At 34.6% G+C, this 27,232-nt stretch overlaps 1 protein-coding gene and 1 long non-coding RNA gene across 16 annotated transcripts in view; one reads left to right on the forward strand and one right to left on the reverse strand.

Moving 5' to 3' along the window:
* The window catches only part of LOC141449468 (uncharacterized), a 308,854-nt gene extending 306,748 nt beyond the window's left edge, over positions 1-2,106 (reverse strand). For all 3 annotated transcript variants that reach the window (XR_012455537.1, XR_012455528.1, XR_012455530.1), the window contains exon 1: positions 1,945-2,106. This is a non-coding gene — a long non-coding RNA (uncharacterized lncRNA). The remainder of the gene's footprint in view (positions 1-1,944) is intronic.
* The window catches only part of Lar (tyrosine-protein phosphatase Lar), an 855,139-nt gene that overhangs the window by 450,913 nt on the left and 376,994 nt on the right, over positions 1-27,232 (forward strand). For 11 of the 13 annotated variants that reach the window (XM_074118628.1, XM_074118646.1, XM_074118655.1 and 8 more), the window contains one exon: positions 3,517-3,750. The exons of 1 other annotated variant lie outside the window; for it this stretch is intronic. In XM_074118628.1, the coding sequence (XP_073974729.1) occupies positions 3,654-3,750 (97 nt within the window). In that variant the 5' untranslated portion in view covers positions 3,517-3,653. Of the gene's footprint in view, positions 1-3,497; positions 3,751-27,232 lie in introns of all 13 variants that reach the window. One more of the 13 variants, XM_074118638.1, reaches the window with a different exon arrangement.

A 27,232-nucleotide genomic window follows, 5' to 3' on the forward strand; every position in this document is an offset into this window, starting at 1 on the left:
ATCTAAACAATGGGTTACCAAGGGGGAATCTGCGCCAAAAAAGGCGAAGACCGTTCCTTCGGCCGGAAAGATTATGGCGACTGTCTTTTGGGATTCGCAAGGAATAATCCTCATCGACTATCTGGAAAAGGGTAAAACTATTACAGGTGCATATTATTCATCGTTATTGGACCGTTTGAAAACCGAGCTGCAAGAAAAACGCCCACGATTGGCACACAAAAAAGTCCTTTTCCATCACGACAACGCACCAGCTCACACCTCAGCAGTTGTGGTCGCAAAATTAATGGAAATAGGGTTCCAACTCGTTTCACATGCCCCCTATTCTCCAGACTTGGCTCCCTCGGACTACTATTTGTTCCCCCACATGAAGAAATGGCTGGCGGGAAAAAGATTTTATTCAAACGAGGAGGTGATTGCAGAAACGAATGGCTATTTTTCAGAGCTTGGACAAATCCTATTATTCGGAAGGGATCAACAAACTAGAGCAGCGTTGGACGAAGTGTATAAGCCTAAAAGGAGACTATGTTGAAAAATAAAAAAGGTTTACCCCAAAAAATTAAGTAGTTTTTATTTTTGCACGGACTTTTCAAACGACCCTCGTATATATATATATATATATATATACCTTATTTATATAAAAGAGAACAATAACGTGTCACAATTTATTTTAACATATAAGACTTGCAACCACTTCTTTATATTTATGAGAAGCCATAATATTGTTAGAAATTATTGAAAAGAAACCATGGAAAAGCAGTAATTCAGTTTGAAAATTTATTATTTCATATTTCAGGGCTATAATGAGATCAATTTTATCTTTAAGAGTATTCAAATATCAGGAAAACTGTTTTTAAAACAAGATTTTTAATTTGTTAAGTGGCTTTCTCTGGATAGTTTATTAAATTGTGTAATTTGAAAGAATACATAAATATGCGGTAACTAAATGAACCAATAAAATAAATTATACTAAATGTGAAAGTTCATTTTAAAAAAAATATATAATTTTTGAAATTTCGCCTTATTTTACCAATAAAATTTATAAATTTTTAAATGTGGTAATTAATCGATTGACTGTTAGTTTCGGTATTAAATTATAATTCCTGACATGCACAGTATATCGAGGTAACAATTATTCTAATTTGTGATTGTCATTTTGTATGAATTTTTAATAGAATTTTGGGTATTTTAGTCTGAACTCATTTTGTAAATTTAAATTTGGAACATCTATCGACTGATATTTTACAATAACTTGTGGCCCATTCATGACTATTTTAGTATTTAACGTCATTTACAAATTTACGTCGTTTAGTTAGTGAAATTTCATTAGCCCACACAAACTTAGGGTTAAATAAGCATTATGGTGTTCATTGATGGGTTTTAATTCGAGAATCTCGAAAATAATGCACGTTAATTTTATAACGAGAGACGCCTTTGAGCATGTGGTGAAGTTTAAACAACATCATCATATACATGACACATACGACAAGATGCACTTTGTTGCACATGTCTAATTTCTATACGAGGCCATACCCTTAGACCATTCATATCCTATTGCCAATTAGGATAGTACAATTGTTATTAATTGTGCCGTTTTAAAGGAATGTGAGGCAAAGCACCTGTTTACGTCTCCAACTGCTCAAGCCTGTGGTTCTGCATTAGATCGTGTGAAAGAATTTTTTGTAAGATCTGAAGAAGATAAATGTTCTAAATTTAAATAGAATAATTGAAATGTTAGTAGAAGTATTGAGTCGCTTAAATGAATTGCAGCATTATTACACTTTGGGTTACTTGTGTACTTTTATTTTTTGATCACTGTGCTTGATTTTTTTAGGCAATTTAATCGATTAGTGTATGATATTTACTGAGTACAGTCCTTGAGGCAGTTACCCAAACAAAATAGCTTGATAAAAATAGATAAAATAATTGTATTATTAATTTACTTACCTTTGGTTGTTATTGAGGTTAAAAACAACGTAAAGAAATATTAAATAGACGTAGAAGAAGATGGAAGAAGTTTGTGTATACATGAGAGAGATGGCGCGCGATATACCTTGTGTTTGGAGGTTTATGATCGCCGCGACCGGCGGTTACAGCGAGTTTGTTGTAGGCAGCGTGGCCAAGCGTCCCTTTATATACCTCCCCTCCACTATACATTTCCAGGGCATTGGGGGCCTTGGAGGCGGAGTACGACCGCCCCCACGTACAGTAGTCCCTTCCTTCCAAGCTCAGTCAGTAGTGCTCGTGAGTCCAGCCTGCTCGGTTCAGCCGCCCTTTTCCAGCATAAGCTGTTCTATTTTTCTCGTCGAATGGTTTTTCCCTTCTTTTCTTTTATATCGTGAATCTCTGTTTTTTTTTTTTTAAGTATTTTCTTTTATCTTAAAATTAAGGTAAAATTAGTTTATTTTACATTTTGTTAAAAATTATCAATTTTATTTATTTATTTATTTTTTTAATTCTTTATATCAATTAGTTTTTAAATAGAACGTGAAAGTGTTCCTCTTACAGCAGTAATAATTCGTGAGTGCGATTAAAATGGCTGGACAAAGTTTATAAAATCTGAGTGGATTAGGTCTAAAAAATTAGTGCTATGTCCGAAGTTGAACGTTCACAATACCCGACTAGAAAATTAATCCAATTCTAAAAATTTATTGGCCGATATAATTAAGGAAATTATAAATTTAGACATTAATGTAGGTAATTAATATTTAATGGTTTCCCTACAATAAATTAGTTATCTTAGCTATCTTTAGCTGCTCATTCAAAGAAAATTTTAATGAAGATAGTGTTTAATTTAACCTCGCTTTGGTTAATAGCGTCCAAATGGGAAATTAATAAAATCAATTCCACGCTTGCAAATTTTCTTGCACTTACATAAAGTAATTCGTAATATCAATAAAACTAAAAAACTCTGTTCAAATATTTGTATTCAATATTGACTTTAGAGTATTTAAAGTAGAAAAAATGAATTAAAAAACTGTTTTGTTTTATTGAGAATTTGTAGTCGGGTATTGCAAAGTTAAACTTCTACTTTTCCTTTAATAGAAGAGGATTGCGATCAGCAACAGGCGGTCAACACAACAACAACAGAAGAAGGAAAACAGCTCCAGCTTGTAGAGGCTTGTTCGCTGGAGAAGGAGTACGGAGGACTACTCTGGCAGCTCTTCCAAAACAAAATCCTCAACTCCTTTTTTACATTAAATCCTCTGTTTCCCTTATTATATTCCATGGAAATGCACATCCTTTAGCCGAATATTTTGTTTTCAGCCAAAACATATACCATCCATTAGCTCATATATTTATTTAGCTAATAAAAAAGGATCACATTCAGAAAAGTGAAGTAGAAAATATATATATATATATATATTAAAATTAATTTATTACAAAGAATAAGAATAAAATAAAGTAACACACACATAAAAAGAAAAGTTGATTTGGTGATGAGGGTTGGCCAAGTTTTGGCATTGTCAGCCTGTTATGATTTTATTAAATATAACCAGTTGGTGGCTTTGTAAACAGGCTGAAGTTGTTATTGTTGGCTGTGGTGGTTTTGGTGGAAGACGTGAGCCACTTCCGCCGGAAAAGAAACTCCGGCGGCAAGACAGGCAGAAGAGGAACAGAAAGCGGCTATTGCTGCCGCTGTTATATCTTCTGTCATGTCCTTACCGACGGCTGGCCGCGTCTCAGCGTCGCTCTTAGCCTTTGCATTCCTACTACGGCTAATCGCTACTCCTACCGCATTCGCACAAAATGGTAAGTTATTTCCAATTCTAGTTCAAATGTTTGCGTCTTTTATCGGGGAAAAATTAGGGATAAATTTGTTTCACCTTTCTCACACAGATACAACATTCTCATCAAACACTTCAAGGAAACAATAAATTAGTCTTCTCCTCTGTACACAGATCTCATCTTAAAATCAAAAAATAGATATATGTATACTTACTGTAATGAGTACAATATTATTTTCAAATTTTAATATATCATTCTAAATTGATAAAATAACTAAAAAGTAAACGGATGATGCGAAAAGATTGTGACGTTATATTAAAGGATTTTTAGTAACACAATAGCACAAACTCGTGCCGCAACATAAGAATTCTTTCTTATTTCTGAAATTCAACAAAACCCAAATTGTTGTAAAATTTTAACTGGACAGGTTTTGGGAATGGGATAAGTTTAAGCTGCACATAACACCTACATTTTGAGAATTCGCTGATATTATTTCGTAAAACATTTATAAATAATTTCATCGAAGCAATAAAAAAAGTTAATAAAATTAAATAAGTGAACGTTGAATTAAATAAAAGTTAATTTAATACTAGTAGATATTTTATTGCAATTTTATTTTCTCTCCTTTTTTTTTCACTTAAATTTTAATTACATTATTTCAAAATAATGAAATAGCTAGAGACTAGAACCTTAGGAATAAGGGCAAAATTTTAATTTTATGAATATAGTATTCATAGCTTTAGTTATAAAACTTTATATTTTCTTATAATACCCAGGTGTAAAACGTGAAAAGGCGGTACTGGCGATAGGAATCACGAAGGCGCATTGCTTTTCTAGATATTAATCTGCTTTTGTAGAAATAACCTGAACAAAATTTCACTATTTATTCTATTTTTATAAAGATTTTACGATCATTTAAACATATTTTAAAATGTTTAATCTCTAAATCAGGGATGTTTAATTTCATTTCTCTTTTTAAATTAATTAAATTCTGGCCTGAAAAACTCATTTTTCTTGTTATATTTTCATTTTTTGATTTCGCCAAATTCTCTTCGAAGTTGGCTCTGGCATGCTGATAATATCAAGTTGGCAATGTGAGCAATTTATACAAGCATTCCCGACTTTTTTTTTTTTTATTGAAAATTTCTCAGTCGTAATACAATATATAAATGAATTGCCAAATAATATTTCATTTTTCATCCATCCAGATTCCACTAGGAAATCGTTTTTCATAAACACGCAAAATTAATTCGCACGTCTGTTAATTGATTCTGATCGTTGCTGGCTGGAGTAACTAATAAAATGTGCTTTTTTGATAAAGATACAACTTTTCTGTTGTTTTTAATGGATGTAATAAAGCTCACATTTGGATATTTGGCAATAATGCATAGATATTTGCTTGTGGAGCGCATCTATTTAAATTTACTGTTGGAGACATTATCTGCCTTCAATTGTTTTTTCATTTCAAAATTAATTGTTCTAGAAAAAAATTTTCTGATCTGAGTTTATTAATTAGTGTCTAGTGTATCCTTTTAGATACGGAGTAGCGTACAAGAAAATCAGGAAAATATGGCGAAAAATCTTTTTGAGGGATGTAATAATAAATCAGTTACTAGAAATCAAGCAGAGTTGGTAGTTGACAAGATATTGCCAGCGTTTTTGGTCCGTCGCAAGAATTTTTTTTTTTTTCGAAATGGCAACCCATCGCGAGCAATAAACGCTTTCTGTAAGCCATTGTTGTCCTATGCTTGATCATATATGGGCTGAAGATGTTGCAGGTGTTGATGGTGTCGGCTTAGTTAACTGCAAAAAAACAAGCTCCACAGTAGAGCCAGTATCTCTTCCCTGTTGAAGCCCAAATCAGAGAGCAATGGGTGTGACGTTCAGGCTGGTATTACAGCTAGTGACTTCGGATACGGTTTAACTCGCTAAATCTTAGTCGTGGAGCGCTGAAGGAGCCTTTACCTAAGCTCTACTTGAACAAAACAGGTTAGGTAAGATACCCCACTATGTTTTGGCGCAGGTTCTGTAACTGGCCCAACGTGATGAGCGCTAGTATAAGCCAAAATGTTGTTTAAACTCGCCTTGGTTAGTATTGGTTAGGGTTTAGTAAGAAACAACGAATTGTTTAGAGTAATTTTGTTAGACATTACCTGTCCCGCGTATAAATTGAAAAGATGGAAGCAAGTCGTTGGCGGAGGAAATATCATCGATGTCTCCTGTTAGGAGTTTGTATCCCTCATTATGCCAGGATAGAGACTTCAGTTGATGAACCTACCTGTCGACATAAAGACGAATTCGCTTATTTGAGATGCTTCCTGCCCCTGCTGGAGGCCAGGTTCCTTATGTATAAAGAGTATCAATAAAATTACGATTGTAAAGGCAATAGCGATGAGCCAGTATTATTAATAATAACAATACTGTACCAAGAATAAATGAAAATACCTTGGTAATCTACGTCAGGAGGTAGATGGGGGACTGAACGAAATTTAACATTCTCAGATAAAGAAAAACCAAATAAATGTATTGAAATTGAAGTAATTAATGCAATTTATTGGAAATCATTGGCATAAAAATACGTTCTATCAATCGATAAAAGAAAAACTGGTAAAAACAAAAATTAGTTTTACCAAAATTCCAAAATATTCCATGCAAAAGCCTTATTTACACTAGTTATCTTTTCCTATCAAGAATTACAAGCCAGATTCTTCGTGCAGTTATATCAAGTAAATAGAATCTAAACTAAAGAGATTATGTCTACTTACACCAACTAGTCACGTGCCGAAGGAAATACCATTATGTCTAATTTTGAGCTCGCGATGATCTAAAAAGTAATACGTATCGTTATAATGTTTCCATTTACTGCAATTCTTTCTTCCTTCCCAATTTTAAGATCACAGATTCACATTGTTTTAAAATCTTAGGGTAAGACAACTTCTATTCAAAATAAAGTTGATCAAGTTTATTTTGAGAATATTTTGCCACTTTGAACTTACGAGAAAATAAAAGGTGATGTTATAATTACACTTTTTAATTGACTTTTATTAAAATAGGGTAAAAATTGAAGCTCTAATAAAAAGCCCTCTGTACAAAAATTATTTATTAAAACTTTCCGGCAGGAATTACGTGCAGATTCCAAAATTTTATAATAAGTTTTTATAGTTTTAGACAGAATAAAAATTCTGTCTCGCAGGACGTCTTCCTGCACTTTCTCGGGAGCCACTGCTTTCTAGGACGGGTGGGTCTGTGCCGGGATTGGCACCCTGGCACGCGTATGAATGGGTTGCGTGAATGTAAATAGATTTAGAATAATAAATGAGTGAGAGGAATATAGATTACTCCACTCAATGTATATATATTTATCTGGATGAATGTATTTATTAGGATGTATGTATTTATTAGGATGATTGTATTTATTAGAATGAGTGTATGAGTGTACATATGTATTTTGTGTAAATAGGTTATTTTAAAATTTAGGCTAGATCTCTATGGGGTGCGAGGAATATCGAGTACTCCACCCCAACATTAGTTAGTTAGGTTAACAGGAAATACGAGGTTAGGCCAACGACTAGGTTAGTTTCTATTAGATTGACTAGGTGTAGATTAGGCTGTGTAGTAAAGTGTCTATTCTACAGTATAGTGAAGGTGCAAAGGACCCTTGTTATTGCGCACCTTACAAAAAAAAAAAAAAAAAAAAAAATTGAAATTTGACTTTTAATAGATAAGATTAGATAATGGACTAATATATCTATAATTTTCATGTATTTATTAAATAGTTACCTCTGGTCTGTAATAAAAAAAATAGTTTCCTATGTTGAACGGAAAGATTATATATGTAAATATATAAGTGCATATAAATGGTAATGCATATTAGAGAGGTGCTGAAAACATGTTTTATGATGATGTTGGGTCTTCTACTTCTTTTTCTATTTATTTCCCCCAAGTAGATACTCGTTTCACATGTTTTGCATTTACATGTGTTTGTGAAGGGAGGAATCGAATTTACTTTTTTCCTCTCTTTATCTTCAGTTTGTAAGGTGCACGTGCAATGTGTCAATGGGTATTTAACTAGAGCTTTTCTTATTAATTAAACTCATATATTATTCCATTTGTATGGCTAGTCAATTTTAAATGTTGTTTTACGAACAGTTTATTTATATAAATTCATCAGTAAACGTAGTTTTTATTAATTATAGATCCTTTGTTGGTCTCCTTTTGTTATTTAACTAATTACAAATGCATTTCTACAGCAAGTGCCATGATTCTAACAGAACTGAACAATGGGAAAGTAATTTTTACAGCTGATAATGGAGCTCCCAGATTTTTCTGGAGGACTTGAAAAAGATTTGTGCCTACCTAACTCCTTGGCCGAATGAAAGTCAAGCTAAGGGTAATCACGGTCCTACTTGAAGAGCACCGGCTTTCTAGGGAACATTTATGAATGGCAGGACTAACTAAGGAACGTTTTGTAACCTACTGTTACCAGGAGAATAAAACTCCATTTCATTTACTTGGAGAGTATGATTCTTTAAATTTGATATTTTTTTTTTTGTTAGAGCCGAACCTGAGATTGGTTCCTGTAATCTGGTGAATTGCATACACAGCTCTCTTTAACCATAATTTAACTTCTTCTTCATTGGTAGATTCCTCGATTTCTATTTTAGGTTACATTAAATTGTTTCTACCATTGATATTTTGTCATCATTTCTGAACTTTGCATTTTATTTCTTTCTCGTTTGTGCTTCTGTCTAAATTGAGTGCATCAAAAAATCTTTTCACATTTTTCTATCCTGTGCAACTAGTTTGTTAATAACATTTTGGCTTTTATATTAGATTTTCCTCCTGAGTACTTAACATATGTTGCTGTTCGAAATACTTTTCTAGATTGTTGCAGACATTTATTATTTCCTTGTTATTATTATTATAAATGCTTTATTGGGAAAAAAGTTTACATTTTTGTTTATTATACATATTTAGCACCTTGATCAAATGATCGTCAGGCGAGTTCCACACTTTTATTTTATAACTCCAATGTATTTGTTTGTTTTTAGTAATCTCTTTTAATTATTTAAAAAGTTATCTCTCATTACCGTCCCATGAAGATCTGTAAAAGAACCGCACTATGGTCTAAATGTAACAAACAATCGGATGGGATTGAATTATTTTTAGTATTTATTAATTACTTTTATTTTTTGGCCTCAATATCGTCCAGACTTCTTGATGTCCCATAAAGCTCTCGATGGCGCAGATTGACTCGTATGTGAGGAGAGAGAAGGTATTCTAGAATAGAACTTTATGAGATCTACTTCCAAATACGAGTAGTTGTTCACATCTAGAACTTCTGCTTGTAGAATGTCGTCCGGATTCTTGTAGTCGCCTGCCTAGAATAAAGTACCATTTTATTCGTTTGTGAAGCTTAAATTGCCATATTAACAAATGTATTACTTTAATTTCTTTGACCAGTTTTTTATTATTTTTTTTGAGAAACAAGTCCAACAGGGGTATTCAAAAGTTAAAGAGATGATAATTATTTCATTTGCTGTGATCCCAGATGTGATTAGCCAATCCGTGCATGGGTTCCCATTATTTTGAAATTCTGTCAGCAGTATTCATCGTTGTATACACAAAACGAAAATCTAAAATCAAAATGAATTAGATGATGAAAGGGCTGATATTAGACCGCAGCTGAGAGAGATTTCTGTGGGTTCAATTTGCATATCGTTGTGTTTGTGCGTTTTGTGCGTAGTATGCGAGAGTTAATTATTCCACATGTAAACAAACTCAGTGCTACTGGTGGGTCCACCAGTCAACCCTTTTACTTGCTGTCCTCGTTGTCATAGTTAACTGATTAGGAAGTTTAAAATGACCGCCAAAATAACAGCACATTGATCGTGCTCCCGCACGGTACTTGCAGCTTAAGCTCCTCTGATCACCAGTAATGCCAACCCTCACTGGTTAAATAGGGTTTTAATTACAAATTGGTCCAGCTAAATGTATTTTTGTATGTATGTGTGTGTGTGTGTGTGTGGTCTGTATCTTTGCAATGACGTCACCAGCTCTCTCTTCCAAATATAACTGCTGCTCTCTTTTCTCTTCATCACGTTAACCAGCCTCCATAAATTAACTTGCTTCTTGCTGACTTGCTTTGTCTAATTGCAAACCCTGGACGATCCGTTTAACCTGTTGCCTCCTTCCTTTCTCTTTTAGTTTTTGGTATTCATTTTATTTTATAAAATTAAATTAAAGCAATACTGTTATTGCTCAATGTTGAACTTAAAAGAATAATTATCTTACTGTTCTGGTTTTACTTTATCTGGTTCATCTTTTATAGTTTGATTTATGGCGTGATCAAATTTGACTGACTACTCTCTCATGGCCACAAACCAATTCAGATAGTTCTAATTTTTATTTTCTACCTGACAACAATAAGCTAAGAGCACTGATGTATCTCTCCGAAACTGACAAAAGATCTGTAAATAGAATACATTTTTTGAATTCAAGATTACTGTGTGATTAAAGCTCGTACCATTTTTCGACTGTTAAAGGAAGCCTTTAAAACTCTCAATAGAATCAAGCATAATAGTTGAATAGCATAATAAGTGGAGTGGAGAACGTACAAGAGTACATGGCGAGTTCAACACAGCCTTTGTTATAATTCTTGAACGTTCCACTTGTGGAGTATCTTGAGTAAAAATATGGACCTCCTGTTAGTTAGGCCAGCTGTCAGAAAAGACAACTAAAAGTTCAGAACTTGGCCTTACGTAGACCGTTGTGTTACGTAGTGAATGAAAAGCCAAATTAATGTAATATGAAAAATGTATTATTATTAGCATTATTATAGCAGTATTCTAGAATACTGACTTCTCCTCGTAAAAAAAAGTCTTATTTATGGATAAATAGAAATGTATAGGACTAAGATAAACAGAAAAAGAAATAAAGATTTTTTTGCGTGGAAGGCAAGCATGATAAAGGTGACTGTTAGGGCAGTGAGCGCGGAGCTTGGGGGCAGTATTTCGCGGGGGCGGCAAGTCTGCGGACGGAACCTTAGCCTCTCTCCACATGCTCATCACTCCATTACACCGGTCCCAACGGTAATTTATTTACATGCCGCTTTAGCTACTGCATAAATTTTACTATGCTTTTAGTGCGTTATAACTTGGTTTTCACAATGTCTAGAAAGATCTGGGTTTGCATAGTGTCACCTACTTTAGACTCTTCTAAACGAGCCTCCCAGGGAAATCTTTCATTATAAAACTTGCACCCTCTCTGAACTCCTCGTATAAGATATTTCTTTTTGTTATTGTTATAAAAATGCAATTAACATATTATTTTTAGGTTCTTATAAAAGTTGCCGCTGTTGATAAAGGAAGAATATGGAAATCTAGATAGAATTACCGATAACTTTATTGATATATCGATATTTTTTGTATGATAAAAAATGATAAACTTAGTATCGAGTTGCGTCGATTGCTTATCACTTTTCCCCTAGTTTCCTTCGGTATTTAAATAGATCAGGTACGAACTATTAATGAAAACTATTCTATTTAAGGCTTTGTCCCTTTAGAATTACAATATAATAGTAGATTATAGTATATAATACTAGAATAATGGTAGATTTAAACAACTGATGTACTTAGCAGAGGTACAACTTCTAAGTATCTTAGCACTTCACAAAATTATATCAAAAAACTGACAATGAATTTCACCAGAAAGCAAAAATTATTAAAAACCAAAAACTTTCATACAACCGAAGTGTTACTCTAAAATCCAAGAACGTTGTTTACACTCTTTCTACAAGGTGGTTCGAATTTCTAGTCAGTCATATTTGTAATGTATAATTATCCATTGAGGATTCACGCTTCGAGATTTCTCTCCGACCATCATGCAGATAATTAGAACTACTAGTGGAGTTAGAGAAAACTTCTCTGACGCAAAAAAGTTACATAAATTTCAAACAGTTAATGTGAACAAACAAACCAAATAAATACTTCTTATATTCAAACAGAATTCCAAGCTATTTAAAAATAATGATAATAATTTTTATTTGCCTTTTTTTTCCTTTCTTAAGAAGCTTAACACGTAATAGAAGGGTTTACACGGTATATTTTTGGCACGTAAGGTTTACATTTGATTAGTTAACTATTACATTTTTTTTTGAAGCCCTCGTGACCCTTAGAAAAATAAAAGTTAAAAAGTAGAGTAGTGCGTGCCAGTCGGCTTAGGAACGATAGCTGGTAAAGAAGGTCGGAACCTCCACAAAATACTAAAGGGCTTACAAGAAGCTGGCGCCATTAACTTTGAGCAATTTAATGATAACATCTGAAGGTTTTGGGTTGGGTGCCAGGGGTTGCAAGAAGGGCCTTAATGTACCTCGTAATTATTGTGAAAAAAAAAAAAGTAGATGTAACTAGATCAAGTTTGCCATGCTGTCTTACAATTTTTTAATTCTTTAATTACTGTTACAAATATATAGTTCAGTTTAGAAGCAATCGCTTTTTTTTAATATCTTTTTTCAACTATCTCTAGCCAAAATAGGATGCTAAAGTCGGTGACGTACTTTCTGAATAATTAAGTAATTTTTGGGAGGACATGTAAAAAGGGACAAGGTATATTCAAATTTGTGCCCTATTTTTGTATCAAACCTTCGAGAACTTTAAGTTGTGAGCAGAGAGTTCGGATGATCTGTTAGATTGAGGTACAATTTGAGAGATCGGTTGTGGATTATTTCATTGACATAAGAAACATTATGGTCGTGATGGAGGTTACTATTATTACTATAGACATAGTAAGGTGCGTTTTCGACACTGCGAAAGACTTGGAACTGGAAGGACTTTTTTATCGGTCGGAGGAGCCGCACAATTCTGCTTCAGTCGTCCACATTGGTCGAAGTAAATGTTTTGTGAAGTAAGAGTTGGGTGAGTTATCGTCTGGATGGATTCAGGACCTAGAAGTCTCCTGAGTAACGTCTATTAAGTTCCTATCTTTTATTGAAATCCTGTTGGAGGATTCCACGTCAGATAATTGTCTTGTGTAGAAGTGGATGTGACAGTGTTATTGATGTGTAGGGGAAGGCAGGTTTGTCTTCGTATAATGTGCCCTTTCTGCAGTGTTGAGTTAAATTCTCCATTTTTGACGCCAAGCTTCATTGAGCTGAAAGTGTTTTTGTACAATATTGGAAACATTAGTTATTTGGAATGTCTAATGTGGTTGATAGAGTAGTGATGTTCGCAGTGTAGCTGAGGATGGGTATGTTAAAATTATAATAAATTAGTTTATACATGTGAATAGTAAATAGATGAGTAGATTAACTACTGACTGAAGTGACTGACAGTCTGATGTTTGTTAATGAAATTGTAAGGTTTTAGAGGCTGTTAGAGTTAACTAACTAGTTGGGCACTGGCCACGGATGAAGGCGTTTCTGCTGTGTTTAATAATGCACTGTGTAACTGGGTGCTGGCAATATCGTGTGAGTTTGTGTTTTATATGTTTATATTTATGTTGTAGTAAAGAACGACCTTTAAGCTAGTTGGTGGGTTGGCGGAGAGGGTGTTCACTCGGGGAGAAAGCAGAGCCAGGAACTGCTGGGCAGCTTGGGGTCTGCTGTATGTAAGGGGTCGGTCTAACTTACGCACACCCACAGAAGGGAAGAGGTTTCCCTAGATGGTTGAAGTAAGTTCTGTGCAGCGCTATGAGAGAGGTTAAACTTTGTGGCTTGAAAGTGGTGTGGGCTGACCAGGCTCAGTAGGTGGAGGACATGGAACTGGTGTAGAAACATCTCTTGGGACTGCGTGGCGTGGCCACACCAAATTCCCCCCCTCTGCACTGCTCAGTCACTCTCTCTCGCTTCCTCCTTGCTGTTTAGCTCATCTTCTGTTCTTGTCTTCGCCACATAATTGCCGCTACCTGGCGCTCTCTCCTCTTACCACCACACTAATACCGACCTCTTTGACATTGCTTATTTATCAAAAGCCTTTCTACTAATACACCAGCATCATCAACAATCTACTCCCCGAGCACTTCCTCACCATTAAATAATACACTATAAAATAGATCTTGTCCTTTAAATAATGTATTTCGCTCGCTTATTGTTTTCACTAACCCCGCCATTTCATTTATTATTCCAGGCATTAAATGGCGGCTCCTTATTTTTATCGCGCGCTCACCATCCAAAATTGGGATTTCTTTTCTTTCTTTTTTCACTTTGAACTTTTGTTCGTTTAAAGCAAATTTTCGAAACTAAGCTCCCTTCATAGGTTTTTAGGAGAGAACTTCTGTTCAATGAATTGATTAAACTGTGCGTAATGAACTCCCATCGTTTCTGATACTAATAGTTAGTTAGTTAGTTAAGAACTTGGAATTATCATTATTAGTCATCATCATCTTGAACAACATTAAGAGGTTTAGTCCTTATGGCTTGTACCGACTCTGAAAATCTACCATAATTGGCTATGGGCAGTTTTAGGTATTATGGGCAGGCAGGAAAGGAGTTTATCTCCGTCTTTGTCGAGGCCATCCTGCGTTTCTGCTGCCATTAGATTGATAGTCCAACGGGAACCTCATGTCCACATTTTTAAACCATCGTGGGAGGCAATTACTTCCTCTTCGAGCTATCCTCTTATATCTACGCTCCTCCTGAGTTTTATAACAAGTATTGTACGCCAGATTAGTGAAAGCGCATCTCAGTGAACTCCAGGTTGCAGCGGGTAGCCACGTTTAGACTCCTTGCCTCTGTACCGTACAACAGAACTGGGAATGCTGTGTGACCCTTATAAAGTAAGCTGAGTTTCCACACTTGAAATCGCTGCAGCTTTAATCTTTAAGCGATCATCAATATGAGTAAATAGATTTTATTTTAGGTATATTAATTTTGTTTTCTCGGTTTTACAGTCGGCTTAATACCATAAAATCGTCAAATGCAGGCTAATGTGACAGTGAGATTTAAAAATAACGTTTTAATTGAGGTAATTGTGTTTACAACTTCTTAAATTGAACTCCAAACAGGACTGCATCTATTTCGGGAGCCTATTTCTCACTTCTGTCCCTCCTGAGACTCCCTAATACAACTCTGACCATGCCTTTCATGCGTGGAGAAGGAAATTATTTCGTCACTCTCGCTGGCTGTCTAGTTGGAGAAGAATGTACCTTCCAGGGCACTAATTTTCGGTCACATCAGGATACTTCGCCTCTAAGCGCAGCCTTTCATCGCCTACTTATCACCAGGCCACTTTAATTCAAGTGTTATAAGTGTAGCATAGCCCTGCCCTTCTGCTCTCAGTCATGCTGAATGGCTTGTACCTCACTTTGGTGTACTCGAACTCTAGCAGCCCTGGCCTCTGGTGCTGATTTTACTACTCTTAAGCGGCTACACTTCTCACGGTTATCCAAAAATGAAGGTGATCTTTTCTCCTTTCGTATCTATGTCAGTATTTCGCTTGTAATGACCGACTAGGTAACTGAGATGAAGTACACCCTTCTGTGGGAGAGTTTCACGTAATTCTTCACCAGGTGAGGTGGTTAAGATGAGTAGGTTGGTGTAGATTTCAGGGAATACGCTGCTGCCTCGGCCAATAGTAATGTAAAGAAAAAAGATTAGGTGTCGTGGACGGAGACGACTAGCAAACATACTTTACTATTAAATTCTTACATTAATCACTAAATAAAAATCAAGACTTAGACCTGGAATCGAACCCATTACCAACATACACCTTAGCTTAACAGGCCTCGCCGTATCCGGTTTATAACAGAATTTTTTTGTTTACGTTAGAAATCAAAATTAACCTTTTTCTTAATGAAGAAATTGGAAATTGATTGCATATTTTACAATTGTGACAATGAACAAGTAAAATGAACAAGCAAATGAAGTAGTATAACTAGATAGGAATAAAATTTTAGTCAGTATCATATTTCTCACTGAACTCGGGGTGAGTGATTGTACAATAAAAAGCAAACTAAACTCCGTTCAGGACTCGATATAACTGAAAGAAGCATTCAACTAAAAGTACACTAAACACTTCGAGTTATAATTTAATCTTTTCTACTCCTCTGTTCAGGCAAACTTATTCCAGAGTTACACCTCCTCGTATCTAGAGATATAACTCCGATAAATGCTGAGTGAAGCAAACTTATTATTTACATTTTGTTCTCTAATCGATTTGTTTGAGAAACAAATTACTTACGTTCACCTATTTACACATGCCACGTCGACTTGCGCTTCTCCAAGCACGTATTTTCCAACTGAATAGGAAAATAAGATTATTCTATTCATTATGAAAGTCAGCCTTACGCCATTAGCGTGCCAGCCAATGATCCTCAGTATTAATTACATTACAAAAAATATAATTTAAATACTCACCACCTTTTCTTGCTAAAATTCTCGAAGTTCTAACCCTTTTTTTTAGCTTTCAATTAACCGTTAGGTATTTTTAACCTAACACCATCCCTCCTATTGTAAAGTCGGTACTGCTCTGGCGCAGATCAGACTACTAAATTGGCTAAGTTGTGTTACTCTGTTTTCTGTATACAGTAAGATTGGAGCTTTTCGATTTTGAGCGGTGTTTTTTGCTGAAGTTCTTCAGGAATGAATAGACATAAAAATTTAGTTTAGTAACTAATGAACATGATGAAAGTGATTGGTTTCGAAATTACTAAACGAAAAGGTTTTGTTTTATTAATGTTGATTTTGATTTGCTTGTTGTAACGTTTACAGAACGTGGCAGATTTGTTAGAGAAACTATTTATCTGCTGCACACCGCAGACCAACTTGTGTCTAACTTGGTCATCCAATAAATTGTCAAGTTTATAAATTTATAACCAGTGCAAGGTTGGCGGACCAAGCAGGTTAGCTATGTGCTGGATAAAGGGGTACAGGGACATATAAACCAGGATTTTATTGGACTGCCTTTTATGAGTCAGAAGGGGCCAGTAGAGTGTATTCCGAGGTCTTGTGCCGCTCTACACGGCTTTGCCGCCCCCATACAACTTATTATTAGTGGCAGCATTAGCGGTATGTGTTTACCTTTCTCCAACTCTTTATTTCCGTCCTTTTTTTTACGATAAGCCTCAGCCTATAGAGAAGATAATGGCTTGCTGTTGAAGAAAGTTTATAATGAATGACCTATTTAACATTGTGATACAGCAAGCAGTGGTTTTCTCATCCAAAAATTCTATTTTTTAAGCTACTTTTTTAAACTACAGAACATAGATCGCTAGTCTAATTTTTAAACTAACTTATTTTTAACTAGTCTAAAAATGGCCAATAGAAGATTTGATCAAAAGATTTGATAAAAAATAACTCACGAAAAATTCCTTTATAATTTCTAGAATTTTATAGATATTTTATTTCGTTAGTTCTAGTTAGTTCAACGTTAGTTCTATGCCGAATTCTAGGACAATTTATCGATCCAACGTACTAGCGACAACACATCTACTATGATACACTAAAAAAAAAAAAGTAAAGTAATCGCCTATTTTTTCAGGTGGGGCTTAACGTCCAACTACCAATTAGGTGTCGTGGACGGAGGTGACTAGCAAACATACTTAACAGCAAATTCCTTTTATTAACCATTAAATAAAATCCAAGGCCTAAGACCGGGAATCGAACCCAGTACCACAATGCATATTAGCTTCGTAGACCTCGCCTCTAACCGCTCGGCTACCGTGGCGCCTAGGCGCGTCTACATCAAAGGTTATTGGCGCTCGGAGCTTTTTTCAGTGCACTGCTAGCCTCCGGACAGTGTTCGCTCGTTAGTGACAACACTGTCCATCGCCTGACAGCGAGCTGTAAGAAGCTCCAGGGATAGAGAAAATCTAAGGGTCAAGCAGCTGGATTCGAACCCGGATCCTCTGCATGGAAATTAATACGCTAACTGTGTAGATAATACCTTCCTTATTATTTTTATTAATAATATTATTTAGTCAAATAATGGAAACTGGGTCTTCTATTCAAGCTAAAACATCTAATTCAGATTGCAATCTGGCATTGAATTCTTATGCATGAAATCTACTATAGTCGCGTTCCGTAAGCTAGCATCATAGATTCCATCTTCTGCTTTAATCACTAACTATACGCTCTCTTGAAGCTTTTCTGAATTAAGATCACCTGGATCATACAACTGATTGGTGATAGCGTTGGCGAATAATATTAAGCGCAAACAAACTGACTTTACTAAACTGCTCGTGAACACCAGCTTCCGCTTATAAGCAGACAGTAAAGCAGACTCACCAACCTTACGAATAACAATGTTTAAAAAAAAAAAAAAAAAATTGATAAACGTCAATAGGGCGTAAGCCCTGAAGATGACCCTAGTCCCTAGGTCGAAAGCTTGGCAATGTAAATAAATTATTACTGAAGTTGGCATTGCTCTTTCTTCCTTCTGGAATAATGGATCATTCACCAAACACAATGAACCGTATATACTCGTGCATATATTTAAAAAGATATTTATATTTAATATATTTTTCCCTTGAACTCTATTTTTATGAATTCCTTAGATTTTTCAAATTAAATTCTAGTTGAAATATTATTCGACATGTATTGTCATAGCTCTTTTTATTATTTAACTTCTTTGTGTTTTTTTTATCATGTGACGGAATCAGAATTTCATATCTTTAGAGAAAGAGACTTTTCCGCATGTCTAACTGTGAGATGAGCGTATTCGATTGATTTCTTGATTCCGATTTCTCGAAACTCATTCAATTTTAAACAGTAAGTTTACAGTTGGGATAACTCGTTTATTATAATTTATTAATTCAATTTAAATTCTAATCTATACTATGTAATAGCGAGATTTTCTTGAATGGCCAAACATACATAGCTGTTTCATAAATTTGTGTTGTAGTAAAATTGTCAGGATTATTTTTAAGAGCTCATGAAAGAATACATACATAAGATCAAAATCTGTGCCATCTATATCTTATTAATGTGTTATAGAGGATTCTTCAGAGCTAGGAATCTGGTCAGTTTTCGCTCCATTTCTTTCCGCAAACTCTTGCGTTTCTTTTAGAAAAGTAGCTCAGATTGTTTTTCTTAATAGGAGCCAAACTGTGGGACTACACATATTCTTTTAAATTTCTTGTTGAAATGTTGTTTGACTTATATCTTCCCATGAGTTGTAAGAAAGGCAATAAAAGCGAAACGGCTGTTTTAAGAATAACTCCAAATTTACTATAAATAAAGTAATAGCGAGCAAATAAATGATTTAGACTGCATCTTTTAAAGTCTTAACTGAACTATTTGGGAGTTTATTTGGTTAGGATATTCTGGATGCTGCGAGGATATTGTAGTAGAAGCATAGTTGGCGGCCTGGAAGTACGGCGAACTGGAGAACACTGCGGTGAGTGGCCATGCATATGTATGAAGCCAACACCCTGGGTTCTGTTGCGGTAGTAAGGGCTGTAGAGACTCCTCTTCACCTATTCTCTGTGCGGCGTCTCCACTTCTACCAGAAACTTTTTCATTATCGCCAACACCTGGACCTCCATTTAATTCCACCTCGACACCTCCTAGTACTTCTTTCATCTCTCCATCCCCATTACTAATCTATTGTTTTTCAACTTCTGACTTCCTCTACTTCTCTTACTTCCGCCTCTTACTCCCTCAATCCACATCTCTCTTCTTCTTCTTCTTCTTCTTCCAGAGCCCAGAGGCTCCAGACGACTTCTTTGCACTGACTTTAAAATTAAATGTCCCTAGTGGTAAAGTAATAATAAACGCTTCTTTTCTTTTATTTGGAACCTCCTCTCCATCAGAATTACACGATCTGCTAGAATAATATACAGACTCAGTCTCTCAGTTTACCCCTCCACTGATTTTTTACTTACTTGGCTCGTCCTCTTTTAATGCTTTGGTTTATATTTTAATTTACCGTTACCGTTATTCATTTAATATTTTTTGTGACGTAGTTCGAGGAGAAGTTATTTTTAAAAATTGCATTTTGGCGTATATTCTCCAGATGGTTTTTCATTCAACTCCTCGTTCTTCGGCTAGTAAAAAAAACTAAATAATATTTTACTATGATATTTTTTCCATTTATTATTTATCACTTTTATTTCGTTAAATATTTCTTAAACAAGTAATTTCAGCTCAGTAAAGTACAGTAATCGCCTACAATGCCACGCATATAACCACTAGACCATCACCTGCCCTTTTTGAGGGCCCTATCATTGTACAATACGCACCATAACGGCAGATCAATAACTTTTTCTCTTAATTTTTCTGGTTTAAAATCCTGTTTAGAGCTTTTTGAGAACGGATGGGATAGTATCCCTAGAAGTGTCCATTTCGGAGCAATATGCAGTTTAATAATCTATATTTGGGGAAGGGATTAGCTATGAGGTTAGCATACTGGACTCCCACGCGGAGGTCCCGGGTTCGAATCCAGCAGCTGACCCTTAGATTTTCTCTTCCTAGGAGCTTCTTACAGCTCACTGTCCGGTGATGGACAGTGTTGTCTGTAACGAGAGAACACTGTCCGGAGGCCGGCAGTGCACTGGAAAAAGCTCCGGGCGCTAATAACCTCAGCTGTTGATGCGCAAAAAAAAAAAAAAATCTATATTAGGAAGGGATTAGCTATGTGGTTAGCGAATTGGATTCCTACGCGGAGGTGCCGGGTTCGAATTTAGCTGTTGACCCTTAGATTTCCTCTATCCCTGGAGCTTCTTACAGCTCACTGATAGACAGTGTTGTCTGGAACGAGAGAACACTGCCCGGAGGCCGGCAGTGCACTAAAAAAAGCTCCGGGCGCCAATAACCTTAGATGTTGACGCGCCTTAAATCAGTAAAAAACAAAAAAAATCTAGATTATGTTGGTAATAATCAAAAGTTTTAAAATTCCAAGTTCAAAAATTTATTAGAGAGTAGTAGTAAAGGGAAAATTGCACAGTTCACCAACAGATTGTTTATTAAATAATTTCCAATTTAATTGAATCCCAATTTCAGTGTTGGAAAATTAAAATTATTTAATTTTCCTTTGTATAAATGTAAACACCTTAAAACAAATAAATGGTACCAATAAATAATAATTCAATTAACCAATGTTAACAAATTAATAGTGTAGCCCATATATTAATTTTACTATATTTGCCAATTATTATGGCAATTAATTTGAATAAGGCCAAAGTAATTGGTTAAAACTAAATGTTACTGAGACAGAGTAATGGCCAGCAGGCAGGTTGTTTATTCTCGTAACATACGTGGCACTGCGCCTAACTATAGCATTTATATTGCAAGTTGTTCTATTATGTCTATTAGTGATGAACTTTACACACTTGGGACGTTAGGGGATGAGAGGGGTTGTTTTAGATAATGCAATATGTGCAACAGTAGTGGCTATTAGAGTGGTGGGGGTAGATGCAGGTTGTGACTTGAAATAATATATCGGCCCGTTTTGTGTCTCCCATGATTGTGAATGCATATTAAAATCAATATGTAATTGGTGGGTGCTCTCCAACTGTACCCTGCTCTCTGTTACTACTGTTCTAAAAATTATTATTTTATTATTTAAAAATTAGTTAGTGCATTCTTTGCATTAATAACAAATTAAATTTTCTTTCATGTTTTCTAAAATCCCCTCTTTTATGTCTATTTCTCTAAAATTACAACAAAAGCAAGGATCTCATATTCCAATAAACTAAATTGTTATGTGTCTATATATTTAATTAAAATTTATTTGACAAGTTTTGTAAAGTAGTGCTTTTCTTTTTTCTTTTTGGAGTTCTTACTGACACATAGTGAAAACTTACGAGAAAATGCCTAGAAAATCTAAATTCTGCAATAGTTAAATAAACTTTTTTGTAGTAAGATCAGATTTCAATTATATGAACCAACGCTGTGTCTATCTGCATAATTGCATAATAAGTGTTCATTTTTACATTAATTATACAAAGAAAATAATTTAATTTTATAAATGAAATACCTAGATGTTACATTTAGTAATAACAATTTAGAATTAAAATATCATTTTAATAATATTATAAAATAATTTACACACCCCAATCTGTAACTAACAGAAACTTACTTCTTTTCATACTGGTCTCATATCTCGTTGAATAATTTCACGCGGCAGCGATGAATATTTTTGACGAGAATACTGCTCCTAAAAGTTGAATCAGTTGCAGAAATAGATTAGAACTGCCAATCAACTGAAACATTACATATTACTGCTTATAATAATAATAATGTTTATTAATAATTCTATATACATAAAATAATAATATTATTTTATATCATTACAAACAACATAGGCATGGACTGTTGCTAATTCTAAAACAAAAGTCTCCCTGAATACAAAAAATTAAAAATAACAATAAAATCATACAAATTCTTCTGAACTAAAGCTTACTTCAATAATTGAACTCAAAAACCAATTCCCTCCCGTACTTTAGTGCTAATATTGTATAGTAATTGTATAATGCCTGCCAGTGGTTACCGTTGAGACACAATAGAAACTGTGCCCTATCCATCGCATCCATCCCAAAGCATTTCCGCCGAAAACCACTCAGGACTGGACAAACGGCAATAAAATGATACGTATCCTCTATAGCCGATATACGAGTATTACAAAGCGAACACTTAGGCCGATCAGATGTCCGGGGTCACAGAGTAATTGATGGTAACACCTCCCTTCTAATCTTCATTATAAGCAACATTAACCTTAGCTTATTCTCATCACAGACATATCTTTTACTTGCTTCTTGCAAATTTAGATCTTTGTAAATTTTATAAAATATTGAATCAGCCCTTTTACATGATAATCCATTTTGAAAATCTATTTTCATTAAATCTAACAATTTATGTACTGAGTTACAACCTTGATTATTACTGTTTATCTTGGAATCGTTTATCTTTAGTTTATATTTGTTAACCGTCAGTCCAATTACTTCAGAGCCCATCCCTTTGTGGACCTACTATTGAGTGATGTGCTGTCCATTAGAAACAATACGCTCTTTTGATTAACCAAAGAGTGAGATAAAAATAACATTCGCGTTTTATTTCAAGTTGAATTTAGACCAGTGGCACGGATATGGTAGAGACCAGCTCAACGTGACAGATGCCCTCGTCCATCAGAAACACGGAAACACTTCTAGTGTCTTTCTGCTCGGGAAACGATTACAGCTGGTTAGGCTAATACATTTCATTCGTTTGTTGGTTTTGAGTTGTTGAAATAAATTCACTTTTTATTTCGAGTAATAATTCTTTAGATGAAACGAGAATATGTATTCGTTTTTTGGAAGTGGTTTTGGTAGATTGGTTTTTAGAATGCTTCGGTTTTTCTGCTTCCTAGTGGCACTTAATGGCTGAGAAAAAACATACATCTTTTCAAAACATTGCAGCCAACTTCTCTTTCGTGTTAAGAGATTCACAAACTAGAAGCATTTATATTGATAAATCTAAACAAGATTCAAGGTTTTAACATTAATTGCCAGGATGAGTGCAGTCAATCATAAGTTATTGTAAAAGTAGAGTGAATTGGAGAAGTTTTGAATAGAGTAGACTAGAATGTGTACACGCATTCTTCAACAGTGTACAGTATCGCTTCTCTTGGTAAAGTGAAGTCGATATATGTAAAACTGTTTCAGCTCTCCTCGTTCTGCCAGCTAGCCAACAGGCAGCTGGAGTTCTCCTAGCACGCCAACACCCTCTAATTGCCTCTGTATAACCTAGTTACTGGATGAACACCATGGACGAGGTCACACCCGCTGTTTCCTCTCCAGTACGCTATACCTGTCCAACTTCTCAATATCTCTTCTACTACCAATACCATTTTCACCTCTCTTTTGTACTTCTTTTTTTTAAATTTATTTATAATTTGATTCGTTTATTTTTATTTAACTTGTCATATTAATAATGTATACAATAGGGTTTTTAAACGTTCCAATTAAAATTTGACCCCATTGATTTACCAATAGTATTTTATTTCAACATTTCATCAGAACTCTATTCAGGCGACACTAAAAACTTTCGTCGTTTTCACAATTATTGTAATTCCAAAAATAAAAGTCTGAATTCTTAACTATTAATAACGTCTGAGAAAGTTTCTTTATTAGTTATTTGAAAAAGGTTAAAGCATGGGGTTAGAAATGCATAAGAAGAATGTATTTAGCTAGGAATGCAACCAGATTGGCCAAGTAACCCACGCCATCGTGATCCAGACGGTTGTAGCTAAGTTGTGTGAATCTAACTTAAAAAAACAGAAGAAATTAAATTGTATTTTAGAATTTCTTTTATCCTAAACAGAGGCCTAAATTTATTTTATAAAACCAATATAAAACGTTTTGTTCTAGTTCTTCCAAATGTTTATTATTTAGATAAGATCTTCTTGTTTTCATGGTGCAATGAGAACTTTTTTGGGACGTTTTGGCGGTTTTGTTCTTTATTATTCTATAAAATTACACATTTGAAAATATGTATAAAACAAAACCCTTACCTTTATTCTAAGATGAATAAAACTGTGCTTGAAATTGATTGTGTTTTTACAAATTGAAAGAACAAACAGGAAAAGTGATCAACAATTTCATTAGCTAAATGCTCAGCTGTATCAATTTTCTGATGGCATGATGTAATGGAAATACAGGGAATTTTTACTTAACTTGATTATTTTCTATCAATTGGCACGTTTTCTAACTTTTTAGTTAAACTTATTCTTTCATTTCTTTTAGTCCCCGACAAGTTCTGTGCATGTTATTACTTACTCTTATTGGATAAGGAAAGTACTGGCGATAAAGTTCAATTTCCGGTTTCGAGTTTTCCCAAATGTGGGCGTTTTGAAGTCTATGAGAGGGTCATAGCCTAATCTCTCTATCTGTCTCTGTAAGTGAATGAGTGAGAGGTTGTGAGCAAAAAACTTCAAAAAACAAAAAGTTGCTGCAAGCCTAGACTTTATATTTTAATTTAGTCCCACCTGAGGACCCGACTATAACTTGACGATCAAATTTGTTTTACCGGCACTACCACCACATTACTGATGGATATTTTTTTGGGGACTTTCACAAAGATGGCTGCAACGATATTCTTTAATTGAATAAAAATTGGACTCAAATTGCATTTCATTAATGATGATCTGTAACATTTATTTGCAACATTTTTCAAAGAAAACTCGTTGAAAGGTAATTGTCGGAGAAATTAGAGCACCATGTCACCAGAATAAGATACTGTATTGGTTCATTTAAGGTAAAAATTAAAGATTTTACCTGTTTTACTAAAATTCGTAGTTTTAAGAAAATAATACAATCAGGAAGTTATCACTTTAATGTATAAATTGTTCACTTTTTTACATTTTTCTGGGCATTGGCTCTTACGGTTTTCAATAATCTTCGTATTGTTATTAGGTACCTAATCTTTTATTTACAGTAATTTTTCTGGCAAAATAATTTTCAGCGCATTTCTGGACAATTTATGTGTGTTAGCTTTCCCCTAAAAGTCGTTTCAGGAAAATCTAATGTGTAACTGTTCCCAATTTTGTAGTTAGAATGTCGACAATGCTAGAATGAGCAGATTTTTTTCCCTAGAAGCTTTTGTGGAAGCTGCTCGTGGGTGTTTTTTTCAAATTTACTTGGATGTTATTAGGTAAATCAATGTCCTGTACGGTAAATCAGATCTGTGCTTCTTCTTGCAGTTCCGTTTTTAGTTGTTACGTTCAATAAACGAACTTATGCGTAAAACATCCTACATCTTCATAATAACAATAAAATTTTCTTTTTCTTCATAAATTTGTAAATATTAACAATAAAATGCTCTCCAGTGCGTAGATAGAGCGCTGTACTTGAAGGTACTATTTATTTTATTTATTCGGGAAGAGATATGCGCCTACTGGAGGAGTAACGCGCCTGCAAAAGAAGGCGGTTAAGGTGTATGAGGTTAAGAGTCAGTAGTAAAACGGTTATGTAATCTCGGCTCAAGCATTAGAGAAGAGATTCGCGTCAAAAGGTGCCAAGCTGGGCCGTGTGTAGGGCGGATAAAGAAGTGTACGTTGTTACGCCATTCCACACGGTTAGGCTTTGTGTACGCATTTCTACCCATCAAACAGCTGCCGCGCCATACCCTTGGTGGTAACCTTGTTCCACTGTTCTCTGTTTTAATTTAAAACATTTCACATTCCCAGTTATTACAGCCAGAGAGAGAGAGTAACTAAGGTGGTGCTGCAAGTATCAACTTTATTCTCTGCAATACTACTTACTAACGGCCGCTGTCTGGCGAAAAGGGAATGTAGATTGTTATTTCTCCTTTTCATACACAGCTTCTTTCGCTTCATCTTCTGCATAATTACTTTATCTCGGTTGCTCCACATTTAGAAATCTTAAATTTTCTACTTGGAAATCACCTTAAAACAACTCAGTAATTTCATTTTTTTAACTTTCATTTATCTCTTATAAGGAAAGCATTGTGTATATGCATTGAGTCCCACGATTACAAAGGGTGCTATTTAGAGATTGGCTGCTCTGTGTGTATTCATCGTTAGTCAAAGACGGAAAATCTTGGTTAATTTCAAATTAATATTTAGTCTACGTAGCCTAGAAGGCTCCTAAGAAGAAATCCTAATGCCTTTCACACGTAAATAGTTTTTATATTATCAAATGTTGAAAGTGTGTTAAGGTAAAGTCGGTACAATCTATTGCTCGCCATTATTTCTCCTCCTAGTATTTCTAGCAGCCGCCATTTTACAAGCTAAATATTATAACTAAAGGTTTTTTCAAAATTCTTGCTGTTAAAATTTCTAATAAAATTATTATGTGCCACAAATCGCGGTGACTTGGCTTATATTTAGCTCAAATTAGTTTCATCTTAAATCATTAACTCACCACAAAGAATCTTGTAAGTCCATAATTTCAGTTCTATTTTAACCGTCTTCAAAAAAAGTTATTTAATACCTAAATAATCTTCTTTTTTTTTTATGATAAAATGTTTTATTTACAATAAGCTTTTCTCTTGATTGAAAATCAGAAGTAAGTTCTTAAGCTATAAGAGAAGCCAAGACGACTGTACATCCTTCATGAAGAAATATGAGTGAAGAGAAATCGGCTTATTTCTGAAAGAATGCTTCTTCAATGTCTGTGGAAATCGATGCGCCCAAAAATAAGAATAAATGAATAAAAAAGAGCCACTTCAAACTAATTCCTTCCGCGGCCAGCGTAAATATATTGTGGTGCGATTGATCTACTTTATTGTGAATGTTCATTACGAAGTAAAACTCGCTGCTAATGAAACCTCTCCACTTTTTCTAATTCGTAGGCTCAATTAGAGTTTCGATTTCTTTTTGATAAGCCAAAGAGATTTAAATACTCGCTACTTTCAGTTCTTATACAAATATTCAGTTCTTCTACTAATCATTTTTTTTCTCAAACACAATAAATTAAAATTAATGGTGTCCATGTGAACAGTGCCAAGATTATTTCATTACAATATGTGATTAGTAAATCTAGCTGCTCGTAGTTTGGCAAATATTTAAACTCCACGTGTTAATAATGAAATATATTTGTGTATTTAAAATAGAAATACATATAACGTGGTCAC

The sequence above is a fragment of the Rhodnius prolixus genome, unplaced genomic scaffold (assembly GCF_049639745.1).
Source record: "Rhodnius prolixus isolate KJV_2025 unplaced genomic scaffold, Rpr scaffold_1, whole genome shotgun sequence".
NCBI lineage: Eukaryota > Metazoa > Arthropoda > Insecta > Hemiptera > Reduviidae > Rhodnius > Rhodnius prolixus.